The sequence below is a fragment of the Tenebrio molitor genome, chromosome 1, assembly GCF_963966145.1.
Source record: "Tenebrio molitor chromosome 1, icTenMoli1.1, whole genome shotgun sequence".
Taxonomy (NCBI): Eukaryota; Metazoa; Arthropoda; class Insecta; order Coleoptera; family Tenebrionidae; genus Tenebrio; species Tenebrio molitor.
The window spans coordinates 34,705,748-34,723,874 of record NC_091046.1 but is presented as its reverse complement, the minus strand read 5'-3'; the positions used below and the strand labels follow the sequence as shown (position 1 = coordinate 34,723,874).

Here is an 18,127-nt window from a genome sequence, read left to right as displayed (position 1 = left end):
ACGCACGAAATGGGAACGCACGAAACGGCACTAATTCGATTGGTTATCTTAAAATCGTTTTCATTTCAAAACTAATATACCTACTTTTCACGTTTGTTGTTGTAGAATCCTTGTTGGACTAAATATTAAAATTCACAGTTAACAGCTGACGCGCGAGTTATGGGACAGCCTGTATAAATGAGTTTACTACATAAAAAAGGTCTTTTATTGTATTGTTTCTTATTAGATACGCAAGTGTTGTTCTAATTTTTAAACAATAAATTTGCCATATTTTCTAAGTCCGTGAACGTCAAATTTAAATAACGCGCAAAATTATAGGACTTGCGCACAAGTATGGAATGGCCTGGGTCATTTAGCCTCTCGTTAATAAAAGATCTCCAGATGAGCCGAGCGAAACCGAAGTTAACGCAGACATTTCATCTTTCCAGTGGCGTCCCTTTAACTTTTTCTCTGGGGCCAATTTTTGTAGGAATTGTAGGAAGACGACCGTGAATATTTAGTTCAAAATAAAAACAGATCAGAGTTATACAACTGAAAAAATACAAAGACAATTCACCAACCGGTTCACGTGAAAAAAACCAAATCCCAGTAAAATGACGGAACACCGACGCCTATGAAGCATCTGATGCCCAACGACCCTCGTCACGAAATTTCACGAAGTACTGGGTGTCATTTTAAAAGGTGTCATAAAAGGTCTCCGGACAGGTCTCGCGACGTGCCGCTTTCTTTACATTGCCAGCATAGGCAGTGCTCCCTCCATATCCCTCTACGTACCGATAACAAAAACAAACAAGATTAATTTAATAGTACAGGCAGAATCTTTGATTTTCTTTAGTTACCATGTATTACAGCGGTTATTGTAGTAACCAGGGCGATTTTGAATATACGAACCTTTGTATAGTTTTTCTAACTCACGTTGAGCCAGCAATAAAAATAAACTGCGTATCCTCATTACCGCAAGTGCCATCATCCTCTTAACTTTTAAATAAAGATGGATTTATACCGAAAAGAAGCCCGGCCTGTTGGGCCCGGTGTACCTGGAAACCATCGAGAAAGAGCAAGAAAAACATCTGTCATAAATTCATCTTCATTGTAAAACTAAGAGGAGGTGGCACTTGCGGTAATGAGGGTGCGCATTTTATTTTTATTGCTGGCTCAACCTGAGTTAGAAAGACTATATATTCGAATATACCAACCTTTGTATTTTCGCTCGCCGCCTTAATTTACAAAAATTTTTGCGCTAGCCGTCACATTAACGTCACATTAAATCGCTCTGCTACTGAATGCGCCCAGTCGGTTTCGGGAACCTGTTTATTTATTTATTTATTTTATTCATGATATAGTCTACCCGTATACAACTCGAGGATGGAAAATTCTCGATTACTCGACGTGTTGCCGGAAACACCACTCGATCTACGATCTCGTGGTGTTTCCGGGCAACACGTCTCGTATAATCGAGAATTTTCAATCCTCTAGTTGTATAATATTGGGTGATTCAAAAATCAAAATGATTGTGGCCAAGTATGGCAACTATGTCCGAAAATGTATGTGGCAACTGTGTGGATGAGGTAGAGTTGTCATTTGTATGACATTTCATAAGCGTGCATTTGATTTTTTTGATATCATTACACATTGATTTGACAGTTTTCAAAATTGCGCGACTATGAACTGTCAAAGAAATATCAACTCTACCCTACCCACACAGTTGCCACATAATTTTTCGTACATAGCTGCCATACTTGGCCACAATCATTTTGAATCACCCAATATATGAATATATTCTAGTTACTTTTGACTTAAAATTGACAAATTTACACTACCGCTAGCAACGCTACCAATCGGCGATGCTAGCCTCAGTCATGTGTCATCCAGTGTTGCCAGAGCTAGTACTTTTGTACTAATCTACTCTCGTGTCAAAAATGGATTACTCCCTAGAATTCGAACTTTTAGGGAAACAACGTTTTCATGTTGTGTGTAACTAGAATTTTCAAAAGTAATTTTGAATGCCTAAGGTTGGTTACTTTGAACTGAGAGATTAAATCCAAATAAATATGCCGCCAGTAACCAAAATTGATTGTGAAACGAAAAATCATCTATCATTTAGCGAGAAATCAGTCATTTGCAACTGTTACAATTAATTTGCTGTCTTACATTTTTGGGATATCTTTTGTTTGTCACCAGAAACCACATAGCCTCCAACCTAACCAAATTTATGCCAACCTAGTAACGAATATCCCTAAATCCTAGGGAGTAATCCATTTTTGACACGAGAATAGTACTTTTTAATCAACAATTTGTGTCTAGTGGTACCACCACCGATTTAGTACTTTTTAGTGATACATATTTATTTTCATAATTTATTTAATCCTATAAAGTAAAGAGTAAAGTCAAGAATTTGGGATGTTGGTAACATTTTCAGTTGTGAAGTTGTCACATTTGGCAACCTTTCCGCTTCTTCTTTGACAGCTGACAACTAAATAACCTATAAAACGAAGAAATTACTTTACGGGCGCCTCTAAAGAATAAAAATGAGGAAAAATATGTTTAGACATGATTTTAGAGTTAAGATTGAGTACAGTAAGTTCATATTTTCTTTCTAAAACAATACCGATTACAACTGTATTTTTTTATTTTTTATTTTAAATTCGAATGTCATTTGAACGAGAAAAATTCTCGGTGACAAAAACTTAACATGAATAATATCCGAAAAAGGCGCCCGTACACTAGCGCTCTGCGGGGATCACTCAAATTACACTTTTGAACAGGCCGGTTATAATACAGCAGGTCGTGCTTAGACCATTATGGACTGTTTTGAAGTTTTTTAACTTTGGTTTTCAAGTAAACAAAAATTACCCTTTCTGTTATTAATCCTTTTAAAATTCCCTCCACGTCAGTACTTTTTTATTTGTTTTAGTACTTTTTCAGTTGGCATCTAGTGTGGCAGTACGTTACACGCCTGGCAACACTACACTCCATTTCAATTGAATTGGCACTTTCACTTTCACTTCGAAAAAAAAAATTGTAATCCATACTTTACTCTCATCATGATTACCGTCTTGATTATGATTGGATTTTTTGGGTGGTAAATTTTCAAAACTCGAAATTATTTTGTCATTTTCTGTTTCAGGCTCGAGGCGAAGCCGAGGGCCTAATTAGTTTGAGCGCTGGAAAATATCTACCGTACGACATTTGTATTTGACTTTTCGGCTGACTGAATGTTTCATTTTGCAGTTTTGCAGATTTTTATGAAATAACAAATGTCAAACTTTTTGACATACGAAGCTGCCAACCGGATATTTATACAAATATTCCCTATTTGAATATGATGTAATTTATTAGTCAATAAAAATTAAAGAAACACATTTATTGGAAAAAATAATACATGTAAATGTGTTTTTTACACTAAATTAAAGTAACGTATGAACACTAGAATCCCCTAGAAATTTACAACATCCGTCGGGAAATCGCAGCTACCTTAACCCAAAATAAAAGGTACATAAAATGAAACGTAAAAGTGTGTTAGGGAAGCCGATGAATAAATTTTTAGGCATCCTAATGAAAAAGATAATTTTACGTACTCCCATGCGGACGAAAAGTAACTCTTTTCCGTATGTACTTTTCTGACTCTGGACCTTGGCGCCATCTGTTGGTCTGTTTAGTAAGTTAACAACGAGACCGACTGAAAACAAATGAATATTTGACAGTTAAATTTAACCAAAGTATTTTATTTGCCCGAAAAAGTGTCATTTTATTTCTGGTGCTTATTTGGTACATATGTAATACGAAAATGAATGTTCATATAATCGATAGCAACAGCATGATGAAGAAATGTCTAATATAACAGAGGGAGGATTTAATTGAATAAATGTCTATTAGGCAGCCTTAAATCGAAGATGATAATCGCAAAAATTTTCCTGTCGCCATAAATTATGTAAAGGAGTAATTGTATTGCAAATAGTAAATTTGTCGTTTTGTTGACAAGCTGATAAAAAATAGTATAAAAAAACTGTTAATATGTACTTATTAATTATATCTGTTTCGCGCGAAATGTAGTTCAACAATAATAAGACACAAAAGGGTCGCACGTGGGTTTGAGATGTTTCCACCATGTTTTACAAAAATCCACAATTATCTCGACCATCCCCACGTATTACGCTTTAAACATTTATAAGCTTGCGAAGGAGCGTAAGGCAGCTTGGTTCTAGCTTTGCAAATTTTATAAAATCGTACGGACCATGTTTTTTTGTTGTTGTCAAATCAGCTTTTACAATTCACTAACTTTCCTAGAAGAGAAGAACACCAAGTTTTAGAGTTGGTCTGTGACTTTCACAATTTATAAGCGCACTCCTTCATTTTCGATCCCTTTTTAATTAAGCCGACTGACGCTTTTGGTGTAATAAGTACCTTAGTTATTGCTCAACACTTTAGTCAAAATTTCAAAGTTTCCACTTTCCATCCCGGTAGCAACCAAATGTGTTTATATTTCAGGTGTCTCCGTGGGTTTTTCCTTAGCTAGGGATCTACTACCACTTAGTCCCGGGGCGCCCTCCATATTATTCAGGGCGCCCCCTTGTCGATGAACCGGCAAAGCTAGGGTTGACCGGACTGTGGTTTTTATTTTCTTTTTATTTTTATGTATGTGTTAATGGTTGTTACCATTTTTCCATCCCAAATTGAAAGTGTTCTTAGATAGCTCTGTCAACAAATATTTGTCGCCTTTCTTTTTTGTTTGCTTTTTCCAGTTTGCTGTAGATGTAAATTCTTGACCTTACCGCGAGGGTCTCTCTCTGTTTGAGGGATTTTGTTTTCCTCTAACCTCCAAGCGTTGAACACGACCTCACGGCCCTCATAAAATTTGCACCCCAAGGGAGACCCAAAAACCTAACGCTTGGCAGGACTTGTTGAATGCTGGGTTATACCCGAGCTCCATGGCACACTTCCGGAAATGTGATCAGGTCTATTTTCCCTTAGTCTGTGTAGCCTGACAAGCGCGTTTTGTTTTTCTTTTGCTTTGTAAAAGTCACGTTCACTTCAACCGATGAACTTAGAGCACCTCAATTTGTTGACTTAACGTAAAACAGTTAGGACTTTTCCCTTAGCACTAAATCACGGGTAGGCGGAAAATGTTAAAGTCATAAGGATAGGGTGCCACAGACCACCGGACCACCCAGAGCCACTCACTCCTTCTATAGCGTATCTGCCGCACGTTGTAAATTAACTTGTAAAAGAGACAAAGTATGCTAAAGTTCTCGTCTAGTGCTCGCTCTCGCTCGAACGGTCCGAAGTCCGAAGTAACTGCTTTGTTGTAATTACATGACCCTTTGTTTTTTTTCTGAATTTTGAATTGTGTTGTTTACGAAATCAGGTTTGCTCAACTTAACAATAACTGTCCCGTTCACGTGGTCACTTTGGATTTGTCGTATTTTCAGGAGAGGTTTTTAGCGGACCCTCATTCGGGGGTCTAGGGGAATGGCCAGAGCTCACCATTTTCCTAGAGTTCTAAATGAGTAGTCTTCTCACATTTGGGGAGACTTGGGTGCTCTCTCCCGAGACGTTTTATTATTCATTAATCCCAGCGTTAACAAAAATCATAACATTGAATAAATAGCTGGTTATAAATATTGTGTTGTTTTATTTGCACTCTTCTGTTGGAACGAATCTGGTAATGTTTAATTTGTATTAAAAAAAAAAAAAAAAACGTATAATTTGTTTCAAAATCAAAAATCCACCAACACTGCATTCTACCTCGAAAATACAACCGACAACGGCGCCAACTTTTGTTTTTAGTGTGTTTGAAAGTGTCAAAAAAACGTGGGGTTATGAAATAAAACTGTTGAGTCGTTTTGGTCGTAGTTCATCTTGTTTTAAAAATTGTTCGAAGCACTTAATGAGCGCTCGCTTTAATTTAGCGGTTAAAAGATTCCTTGTTTTCGAGGCATTTTTATAATTTGATATTTGTGACACACTGAAGGTCAAATTTTGCCGGAAAGTTGGGCCAACCCAGAAAAATTGAACTTATTCTAAGGATTTCTTTTTTTCTGCCAACATAATTCAACAGGTGGTGGATTTTCGATTTTGAAACAGATTATAGGGAAATTAACAGGTACGATCACGCGCTCTTGGCTTGAATTTCGCGGGTTTTATTTTCATTGCGTATGTTGGTAGAAAAAAAAATGCGACGGCCGCTTGGTGGGATTTTTGAATTACCCACTTGGTTCATCACAGTATCTATTTGAAAAAAGTAAATACAAAATAAATTTGTAATTTTTCCAATGATGTCTTTTGCTTTGTAGTTCGTGCGGTCGCCTAAAAAATGTAATGTGCACCTCGGCCAAAAACTGCCTTTTGTTTTCAAGTCTCGGCTGCGCCTCGACTAGAAAACCCACACTCGGACGAAAGAAATACACCTTTTGGGGCTTGATAGTTTGATACACAAATAACTATTAAGGGCTAGATTTCTAACACCATATAATTCAACTTTTTCTATCAATATGCCCGGTGAAACACAATCAAATGATTTCGTCGAGTCACAAAACATTCCGGAAAAGTTTTATTTTCAATAGCTTCCAGTCTTGAAGACCCATTTCAGTTGATTTTCCACTCCCACAGCCAAATTGGATTACATACAGGTCCATACAGAAATTTAAAAAAACATCTTTTACGGAATTTATTATTGTAATATTGTTGAAAGTAGGAAGATGAGCCAATATAAGCTCTTCACTTGAACTTAAATCTAATATATACAAAATAACGAACGAATTTGTTACATAAATCCAGCTATGAAATTGTATCAAACTAGAAGAAAAAGCACCTTCTTATTCTGCCATTTTAACTCTGTACTTTTAAAGTACATAATTATGGCACAGTATACAAATATCAGAATCATTGAATACATTTTCGTATAAATCGAATGGATAGTTTGTTGATAATTTTGATCTGATATTTTACACTGTTAAATTATTCTAAATTCAGGATTAAATTGTCTTAATCTAATATATACATACATGTGGAGAAAACACTTGTTGCTTAGAAAATTATAAATTAACCACTTGTAAAAATGGTGCCTAGAAAAAACATAAAATTCCATTTATAATATGACTAAATGACAAAGAGTTACAAGAGTTGTCCTAAAAGTAAAAACAAATTTTTATTTAAATTAACGAATTTAAATATAAAACAATAACAAAATAACTCCATCACAGTACGTAAATCAGAAACGTTTTCCTTATGCGCTGTACTATCCGTTTATGAAACTCCCGCACTGTCAGTGTCAAATTTTTTACTTTTTTTTGGAGTGTACACTTGCTTTCAAAACTTTCGCGTACACATTCAAAATCAAGTAACAACGATTTTGCAAAATTTAAGCAGTGTGAACGGGTAATTTTGAGATTAGGTTAAAGGTGACATTGACAGCAATTAAAAAAATTAAGATCGGTCTTGTACCACGGTCCCTTCTTGTTCCCACCTCTTCTTTACTTATTATCTGTAGAACAGTGCTTTTATTTAGCCCATTATGAGTAGCAACACTACTTATGGACCACTCCTCTTCTAATTTGGAAAGCATCAAAACTTTATCTTGCTCTGTCAGTCGAGGCTTTTCAAAAGTTTAAATGTCAGAATTGATTAATTACAACCCTGATTTAAAACAGTGAAAAATAGGTGTACGCGAAAGTTTTGAAAGCACGTGTACCTATGGTGACACATTTTCAGTTGCCTGTACACAAAATCTAGTTATAAAAACGTCAACAAGAAAAGTTTGGTTATGTTAATGGAGTTAATTGTCTTTTTTGGAAACAATAATTAACAGTACCGTGCTTCTCTCTAGCCGTTAACAGTATTCTTTTACGTTTCATTTCTCGTTCAGCCATTTCGTGTAAGTAATACTTTGAACTTTCGTTCCTTTCGGAAGCGAATTTATTTAAATTTTAAATTTCAAATTTTTGCGCTCACGTTAAAGTAAAAATTACTAGTCTTAGAACGGCAGTGCGGCAACTTGCAAACACTTTGACAGTGCGGGAGTTTAGTAAATGGATAGTATAAATATGCATCATTTCATATAACAAGTGTTCAATTGAATTGTTGGTCAAGTTGGCTTTGACTTTATTTTTTAAAAAACAACATCGTAAACTAAGTTGGTTTGACAAAGATAGCGACAAAGATCAAAGCCAATTTGATGAACTTTTCAATTCAAACCAATGAAAAACCCGAATTTAAATATTGTAGTCTTTTTCATGCAGGATGTGGTAAATCCTACTTTAATTATTACGTTTAAAAATACTTAAACTTATGGTTGAAACCTACTTAGCTGCAATTGCAGGAACTCTGTCAGTGAATAAGTTACACTTCTTCGATTCTACAAATATAGCTGGACATGATATTAGGGCAACCTTTATCAATAAAATGAAAAATCCACTTCAACAAAACGGAAGCATGAATTACATACTTCTTTAACAAAATATCCACTAACAGTATTACAGTCACTGAATTTACATTGTCCTCTGAGCATCATATGAATTGTAGGTGCACTAGTAAATATACGCATTTTATCGTTGCTGTGTGGTGGGCTGCGGAGATTGACGAGCCTGAGGAGCTCCATTGTTGTTATTGGTCGCCGGACTATTTCCATTACCTGTCGACAATTTGGAAAATGCTAACAGGGTGTCTGGGAAATTCGGCGGTGTTGCTGGCGTATTGCACGGCGTCATCACCTTAAATCAAAAAGGCCATCAGTCAGGGACGAAATGTTACTATTGTTAGTGGGCATTCCGACATTCTGGACGTGGGCCAGGCGCCCCTTGACCGAATTGTGTGTTTCTACTAACGTGCTCGTTGCAAAATACACTAAGCAGTTCTAAATCAACTGCCGGATGTTGTAAAAAGCACGAGGATAACTCACATTAAGAAACACTAGCATAATAGAATATATATTTTTAAACTATCCATAATACAAAAGACGAAAGGAATTACATACCGGGTGTATTATGAAAAACCTTTGGTGCTATAACATCCTTATTTTTTATCCCATTTTAACAAATGATACGTCAAACAAAATCGTTTTAGAAACACTATAGCCCGACATGCTATGATTTTTTTTTTAACATTATATTTTTTAACAGACCGCAGCTAACTTTGTTTTTTTAATTTGCACTGTATATTTTTTTATCCTTATTCTGATAGATGTTTATCTTCTGAATACACAAACATTAAAATTTAAAAAAAAATTGTTTTTAATAAAAAAAATTTCCAAAAATCAAGTAGCCATAACTTTACTATAGCAAATGTTTGAAATTACGTCCATTCTCTCTAAGGCACATTCGACACCTTCCACTGACGCCCATTGCGGCGTTTAATAAAAATTCTGGTGGTATTTGTTCACATACTGCTACGATTCTTTCTATTAAATCATCTCTGTTATTGGCCGGAGTCAAATAGACAGTCTTGAATGTCCATAGCTGTCTTAGTCACTTTGCAAAATTAGAATGCACTTTTATTAGTTATTACTGTTTAATGTGACTGCTTGATTTAAAAAAAAATACATCATTTTTTAATTTCTTCTTTTTGTTTCTATGCATGAGCATGGTTGTTTACATTTTCATATTTAAAATAAAAATCTCTATAAAACTGAGCAAAAAAAGTTAACAGTGCCATTTGAAAAAAAAAAATTGACTATCATTAGTCAAAAATAGAACTTAAGAACAAATATTGGATCAATTCAAATTGTAGCCCATTTAAAACGATTTTGTTTGACACATTATTTATTTAAATCGGATAAAAAATAAGGAAGTTATAGCACCAAAGGTTTTTCATAATACACCCGGTATATGTATATTAAATAATTACATATATGTATATGTACCTAATTAGAATGAATTAAATTAAGCAGAAATAACTTTACATCTCAGTTGTACCTAATTAAATTACAATTAAAATAGAACTAACCCTCTATAAAAAACAACGGAATGGAAAATTATTGACTTTTACGAAAATAAACTAAACCACTAACACTGACTCGACAAGGTCGATTTCGGAATGTTAGACTTTTAGTTAATCTTAAATGCGGCAGAAAACATGAGATGGAAAGTGAAAAATCGCGATCAATAGAAGAAATTTCCGTGATGTCTCCGAACATAAATCACCGTTTCCAGGTCACGATCCCTTGTAAATGTCATCGACCCAACCAATTAAACAAAAATGGTGTTGTTAAGTAATGATAATTAACAAGTTATGTACACATATTGTTAAGTTTCGTCATTATTTGGTGATTAAAAAACTTCCGATACAATTGAATTCATTGACTGGGAAAATACGTATCAACACATTTTTGTTTCGCCTTCCTCTGGAAATGTCACTATAGAAAAATGACATCTAGAGAGGTCGAGAAGTAAAAATGTGGTATAATGTATTTATTTTCTAAACGCATGAGGGTTGGCCATGATTTTTTGACACATTTCACGCAGTATAGTAAATCTGACAACAAATTGTCATCAACTGTCAGATATCAAGTAAAAATGTTCTTCAAGACGATGTCGAAAGTTGTGTCTCAAGAAACCAAGTGCAGCATCTTGAAATGATACGAAACCATGAAGCAAGATAGGCCTGATTTGAGCTATGACGATCTGGTAGCAAGGCTAACAGATATTTTGAATGTACTGTCGCGAGCAATACATTTTGGTCGTCAATGTCAATTCAAAATTCAGTTAGATTGTCACAACTTTAAAAAATTACCCTGCCTGATTATGCCCATGTCAACCAAGTGTCAAAAACATAAGAAAAAATCACAATTAATGTCATACAACATATGATAGGTTATGATATTTACGACTGTTTTACAATGGAGCATTTTCGATTACGTCAAAGAATGACATTGACGACCAAAATTTATTGATCGCGACTGTAACTAGTCCTTAATAGTTTTGAGAAATAAATTAACAATTTCGATCTATATAGGTTGGACGTCGTCTAAGTAACGATGTTATAACAGGAAAACCAGGAACCCTGCAAGAAAGGATAATGCCGAAATGTTAAGTTTTTTTTTTTAATAATGCTCCTAAAATCAAAGAGAAGTAAGACTTTACGATTGTAATTTACAATTAAGTACGATTCTTCAGAAAATTAAAACATTTTACTTCATAAAGTTCGAATCTATTTTGTTGTTTGTGCTTTCACACTGACATTTTTACTCCCAAATGACATTTTATGCTGGCGTAGTTTATACAGAGTGAATACTCTAACAAAGTCATGGCCAATCCTCATGCATTTTGAAAATGAATATATTATACTTTTGACTTAAAATTCCTGAACAATATGTTATACAGGTTTATTATAAATTATTGTAGTCGAAGCAGGCCATGCCCATGTTATAAAATTGTTGCCGCTTTCATGTGAACTGTCAATTTTTGTCGCTGTCACTGTCTTTTTTTAGGTGAAAAGTGCGGTGATGAGAATTTTATTTATTTATTTCTAAATTAACGATTGAATCGAAAAATATTGAGTTGTTTTGCAACCAATTTAACTCCTGTGTGTGAACGGTGTGTATTTGTCACGGGAAATGTGATTAATCGGCCGTTATGAATAATAACCGCAGATTATACATAATACCCAATAAGGTTGGTTATTATAATTAATATCTTGCAATTTATTACATTTACCGGCTATTATTCATAATCTCCAGTGCCCATTGGTAAATTTAATAAACGGTGGCAAACTGATTCCGGGAATGAATGAATGAACGGAGATACTGTAAAAGTATGCATTCCGGGCGTTGATCGAGCTAGAAGTGATCCGAGAAATTGTTTGGCTGTCATAATAGCTGTGCAAGGGCCGGTTACACCAACGTGAGTTAAATTTAACTACACTTTAAAACAGGGTTGGCATGTTTAAAACATTATGTTTTAATCTACAGTTTAAAACAGTGTTTTAAACATGTTGTATAAAAAACACACGTTTGTTTAAAACACGTTTTAAACATGTTTTTTCATCCATGTGTTCAAAAAAAAAAACAAGAATTCAACTTTTTTTTAGTCACGTTCATTTATTCCGATTATTCACATTTCCAATACAAATTGATGTTTTTTTTTGATGACAGGTCCACGAGTGCCAAAAAAACCCCAATTTACACACGAACTCGTTAAATAAACTATTATACCACTAGAGGATAACACGAGACAATAATAAGAAATCTAAATTTCGGTAATTTTGCAGGTAATTGCAATATTGCATACAACTGCGCAGTGCGCATGCCCAGTGATCGAGCGTAAAAGTACAGCAACATAATAAAGATTTCAACTGGTTTAATGCTGTTTTATTCGTGTTTAAAATATGTTTTTTTTAACCAAGTTTAAAACATGTTTTAAACAAAAAAAACTGTTTAAAATTAAAAAAAAACTGTATGTTTTGTTTTAGATAAAAAAAAACATGTTTTTTGCCAACCCTGCTTAAAATATACGAAAACATTGTTACAACAATGGCCCGCTATAAACTGTTTCTAGACAACACGCCTACCTTCCTTCTAGTTTAGTGATGATTCCGGCTTTTGTCACTTTAATGTAACCATGAAAACAAAGCTAACATTACACGGGGAAATATTAGGTGTATGCTATTTTTTTGAACTCAAGTGTACATCAAAGAACTTATGTAGTTGCAAAAATAATAATAAACTCAAGATGCCATAACAGTTCATCTTGCGACAATAAATTTAACATTTAATATTATAAATTTAAATATCCCTCCACCACCCGGCGGCACGGCAATTTTGCCGGAGTACATACACTATTAGGGATATAACTATGAAGTAATAGTGCAGTGCTTATCAACATAATTACCGACGTCTCGCCTCCACATTTTGACTTTTTTGTGTTTGTCAATAATAATTTATTATTTTATATTATTGTACTCATGTCACATCGTAAGGAAGTTCCTTAACATTGACACATAACATAATAAAACACAGCCTACTTGGACTACAATCATTTATAATAACCCTGTACAACGTAATGAGTATAAGTAACCATAAGTAATGTGAAAAATGTTCCCAACTTAAGAGATAAACTCACATTCATTTATAGTCACCCGGTATATGGTACAGACAAAAATGTGTTGATGCTACAATTTTTTATACAGTGTGGAAACTATTTATGGAATAAATTCAGTAATTTCAAAACTAATGACATTTGTCGAAAACGCTGAAACAGGTCAATTTTTATTTCTCATAATGCTTATTTTAATTTGCTTCACTTGTTCATGACATCATTCATTTTTGAGCTATGACATCACGAATTTTTTTAAATGACGACCCCCACTTTTTTCTTCTCTTTCCGATAAATCTTTTTACTACCTAAATGATGAATGAAAAAAATGTATACCTCACATAACAATTTTTTTGAGAAAATGAAAATTTAATTTTTAATGTAACAGTATATTACACACCGAGGCAGAAAGTATTCCATTCCTGTCGAGAAAACAATAGTTTACCGAGAGGCTCGCCTCGCGGTGAAGTAGTACTCGAGACACAGGAATGGTTATACTTTCGCCGAGGTTTGTATACATACATACTATTTTATTCACAATCATCATCACATCAGCATTTAATAAAACAAGTAACATTATAATAATAAAAAATAAATAAAAACCTACCTCCATAATACATATTATCATTTATTTTGGCAAAATATTAAAATTTAGTGGGAGCGCACGATTGAGATTGTATTAAATTTTAGTTCATAAAAGTCAAATCAAACTGACATTTGCTCACATTTTTTAACAAAAAAAATGTTCGATAGTGAAATAGAGTGTACCCTCCTCAGAATTGCGGGAATCCGTACGCAATTAACATTTAATCTCTTACCTGAGAAAAGCAAACTACGATACCAAAAAAACTTACAGAGATTTTCGCGAAGTCGTATCCCCAAAGTTTCTTCCGGAAGATGCAATTTTCAGGCAATTTGTTAGTTTCGCAAACTAGTAGCCATCGTCTGACTCACGTGCGTCCATCTTTGCCGCCAATTTCTAGCGGCACTTTACCCGCCATTTTTCATTGTAGCGTTCGTAGTCAGTCACGTAGAAAAGGTGGCGTTACTTATGTCGTTACTTACTTTTGTGTATTGTAATCTTTGTTTTGTTGAATTAAACTAGGTTTTCAATGTGGCGCTAGGTTTCGGATGAGTCAAGCCTGGATTATAGTGAACATAACAGAACCGTAGCCGGATCCGCTTTCCGTACCGTAAAGTTAAACTCTGTGCCAGGCAATGAAAGCTATTATAGTGACCGCAGACCGTGCCGCATCGTATTGTTACCGTACGAAATTTCGCCAACTTTTTGAACGCAACAGAACCGTAGCCGCATCCGCTTTCCGTACCGTAAAGTTAAACTCTGTGCCAGGCAATGAAAGCTATTATAGTGGCCGCAGACCGTGCCGCATCGTATTGTTACCGTATGAAAGTTCGCCAACATTTATCTTATATGGGACGGGTACCTACGAAAATGGCCTTGAGCTGTAACAAATAGCCAATCAGAATGCAAAATGTGAGAGTGGAGTGGCAGTGCCTATGGCATATAATGAGTAATCTGTCCTATGGTGCCGACAGCACAGCCCACAGCCCGACAGTTGTTAAAGAAACAAAGGGTAAACTGTTTGACATCGGAAATTCCCGTCAAAATTTCTAACCTAGTAACCAGTAACCTATTAGTTATTTATTTAACGAGTTCGTGTGTAATTTTGGCTTTTTTTGGCATGAGTGGACCAGTTTAAAACTCTCGCTTCACTCGAGTTTTAAACTGGTCCACTCATGCCAAAAAAAGCCAAAATTACACAAGAACGAGTTTAATACAACGTTTTTTTGTTCGACGAGCCCCTTAAAGGTTCCATATCGCTAAAAATCTTTAAAATTAGCTTGACGTTTCGTTTTGACAAGTTGTCAAATTTATCAAAATCCGTTCACACAGGAGAAAATTCTCAAATTCTGAGAGTGTTGAACCAAAAAATAATTTTATTGCCACGAGGTATATTTGTGGCTATAACAAATAACTAAAAAAGCAGGTTACTTTAATTTAACATGAGTCGTGGTAAAATTGTGGCAATATTGTTAGAATCTATTATCTTATATTATTTACGTTTTTTTTTTAACTTTTATAGAACAACCAAACCTGGCCACATTGATTAATCTAGTTGCGCTCGTTCCGAAATCTTGCCTTCTCTCAAAATAAAATCTTACTTTTAACACTTATATCACTAAACTAAACTATATTTTGTACCTAATTTATAATTTGTCATACTCTCGTGTCAAAAATGGATTACTCCCTAGGATTTAGGGATCCAATCAGCTTTAATTAGGTTTTCATTTCCACAATGCAAGATGTTGTTTCTCCACAGTTGGGTTAAAATCAGAAACGTTTTTTGTTGAAGGGATGGCTTTATAATATAATAATTTGTTATGGCCCTTTTCTCTCGCGCCAATAGAACCACCACAGTTCGTTTGAACTTTCCATTTTAAACTTTTTACAAAATGCACTTAAATAATTTTGCAATTTATTTGACAATGTCTATTTAAACAAATGAATAGTTTGAAAAATCAAAAAAATAATAGATATCAACCGGGCAATATGAAAATAACTAGTGATTTAACCAACCTAACAACTGCAATTTTGATTTTGACAGTCCAAATATTTTTTGAATGGACTTTATGCGAGAACAGGCATGGGACGAAATAGGAAGGACCCTATCTACTGAATATAACATTTTAGTGGGAACGCCTCATCAGCAACAATGACATACGGCAATTCTATATCTGTTCCTGGAAGTTTTTCACTTCCCAACATTTTTATTTGCTTTGCTAAATCTGTCAAATATTTACTGGTATTAAATAGGTATTACATAATTTACCCGTTTCCGTTCGGTTTTAAGTGTTGCCGCATGAAGATTATTGTCTGGCTTTGGCCTCAGCTAGTTAATTTACTTCAATTCGTTAAACTTAATTCCCGGCTGGTAGATTAGCTGTCGAACGCAGTGAGGCAGACAAACCAGCCAAAGCACATAAAACCATTTTTGCTCCGAATAACATATACTATTTTTTCTTCAAACCTTCATAACAAATTATTTAAGACATGTTAAGAAACCAGGTAGGAATTTCAAATGATTTAGCTAGTTTACTTTACAGCCGCTCATCAGCGGAGATAATAACTTCACGGATGCCCTCAGCGGAGATAATAACTTCACGGACGCTCCTCAGCGGAGATAGTAACTTCACGAACGCTGGTCAGCTCGTTAGATGCCATGACAATGAAGTGACACTTTAGCATTATCAATGCAGCAGTGCAATGTCATATTTTACGGACGTTTGAAGAAAATAGTATATTATGTTATGAGGAGCAAAAATGAAGTTTTATGTGCTGCAGCTGGTAGATTGGCTGCCGAACGCAGTGAGGCAGACAAACCAGCCAAAGCACATAAAACCATTTTTGCTCCGAATAACATATACTATTTTTTCTTCAAACCTTCATAACAAATTATTTAAGACATGTTAAGAAACCAGGTAGGAATTTCAAATGATTTAGCTAGTTTACTTTACTGCCGCTCATCAGCGGAGATAATAACTTTATCTGCCGCTCGTCAGCTCGTTAGATGCCATGACAATGAAGTGACACTTTAGCATTATCAATGCAGCAGGATAATGTCATAATTTACGGACGTTTGAAGAAGAAAGGTATTTTGTGTCCCTCACTTGTGTGTTTTATTTTGCGGTACTCTTCCAACTGGACCCCTCAGCGTTTGCATTCCGAACCTTTTCAGCCAAAAGAAAAACACAACGTAGGGCCCTTCGATTCGATGATGACCACCACCACACTTGTATCAGTTTTGCACAGGTTCGAATGTTTGGCGGAAACAAGTAATGTATTAGATCATCAAAAGGTTAACAATAAGATTTAACGCAAATGTTGAAATTGTCCACCGCCAACCATTTGGCACTCACCGACACTTTGGACACTGCGCTCAATAATGTCAGGGCTTATTTGTTCCATTTCAGCGCGAATTCTCTGCCGTAAATGTTCTAAATTGTTTGGTCTATTAAAATAAATCTTCTATTTTAAATAAACCCATACAAAAAAAAAATTAAATTAAATTTTTGAAGTAAAATTTGTCATTTTCTCAAAAAAATTGTTATGTAAGTTACCAATTTTTTTCGTTCGTCGTTTAGGTAGTAGGAAGGCCTTCAGAAAGAGAAGAAAAAAGTTGAAGTTGTCATTAAAAAAAAATAGTGTGATGTCATAGCTCAAAAATGGATGACGTCATGAACAAGTGAAACAACTTAAAATAAGCATTGAGAAATAAAAATTGACTTGTTTCAGCGTTTTCGACAAACATCATTAGTTTTGAAATTACTAAATTTATTCCAGTAGTTTCCATACTGTACAAAACTAACATTTTCATTTGTGACAATAAATGCACATACCTGGCCGAAGTGTGCGGATGCACCTGGTGGACACGTAGGTAAAGCTGCATCTTGAAAAAATATACTAAGTGCTGTCTGAAACGAAAAAAAAGAGTTCAATAACCAATTGTGACACAAATGTCATTTAATCAATAATCAGATATGCATAGCAATAAAAAATATGTACAGGGTGTCTCAAAATTCGCGAATTACGAATTCAGAGCGTTGTAGGGGATCACTTCAGTAGTCCAAATATGGAAATAAAAATAAATCGGGACTCCCCCCACAAAGATACATTGGTCTGAAGGTGCACTCTTTGAAGTGCGTTTTCTTCAAAAGTTCAGTGTTTATTGTTATTTATGGTTTAGATGAATGTGGAAAATAATAACGTAAAACAATTTTTTGAAGAATAGTCCTTTTTTAAAGAACAAACGTTATTTAAATGATAATTTCGTCGCGACATCTGATTAGCGTCACTACAACAACCTAAGTACAAAAGCAAAATATTCGTTAAGTTAAATCAATTTAATACTAAAACAGGAACAAAAAACAATAACAAATAAAATCATAAACAAAAACTACTAAAAAATTAACACTAATAGTGTGTGTGAGATTCTCCTTTGCGGATGACTTCAAAGATTCTATTTGGAATAGAATTAAATAAAGAATTCAGGGTTATGGTATTCCAGGCATTGGGCATTGGG

At 34.7% G+C, this 18,127-nt stretch overlaps 2 protein-coding genes across 2 annotated transcripts in view; both read right to left on the bottom strand.

Moving 5' to 3' along the window:
• Clp (Cleavage and polyadenylation specificity factor subunit 4) overlaps window positions 1-18,127 on the bottom strand; it is a 100,311-nt gene that overhangs the window by 6,312 nt on the left and 75,872 nt on the right. The window lies entirely within an intron of this gene.
• The window catches only part of LOC138130634 (UBA-like domain-containing protein 2-A), a 29,615-nt gene continuing 18,140 nt past the window's right edge, over window positions 6,653-18,127 (bottom strand). The window contains exons 2-3 of the mRNA XM_069047239.1: window positions 17,445-17,519; window positions 6,653-8,708 (exon numbers count right to left, since the gene is read on the bottom strand). Of these exons, the coding sequence (XP_068903340.1) occupies window positions 8,544-8,708; window positions 17,445-17,519 (240 nt within the window). The 3' untranslated portion in view covers window positions 6,653-8,543. The remainder of the gene's footprint in view (window positions 8,709-17,444; window positions 17,520-18,127) is intronic.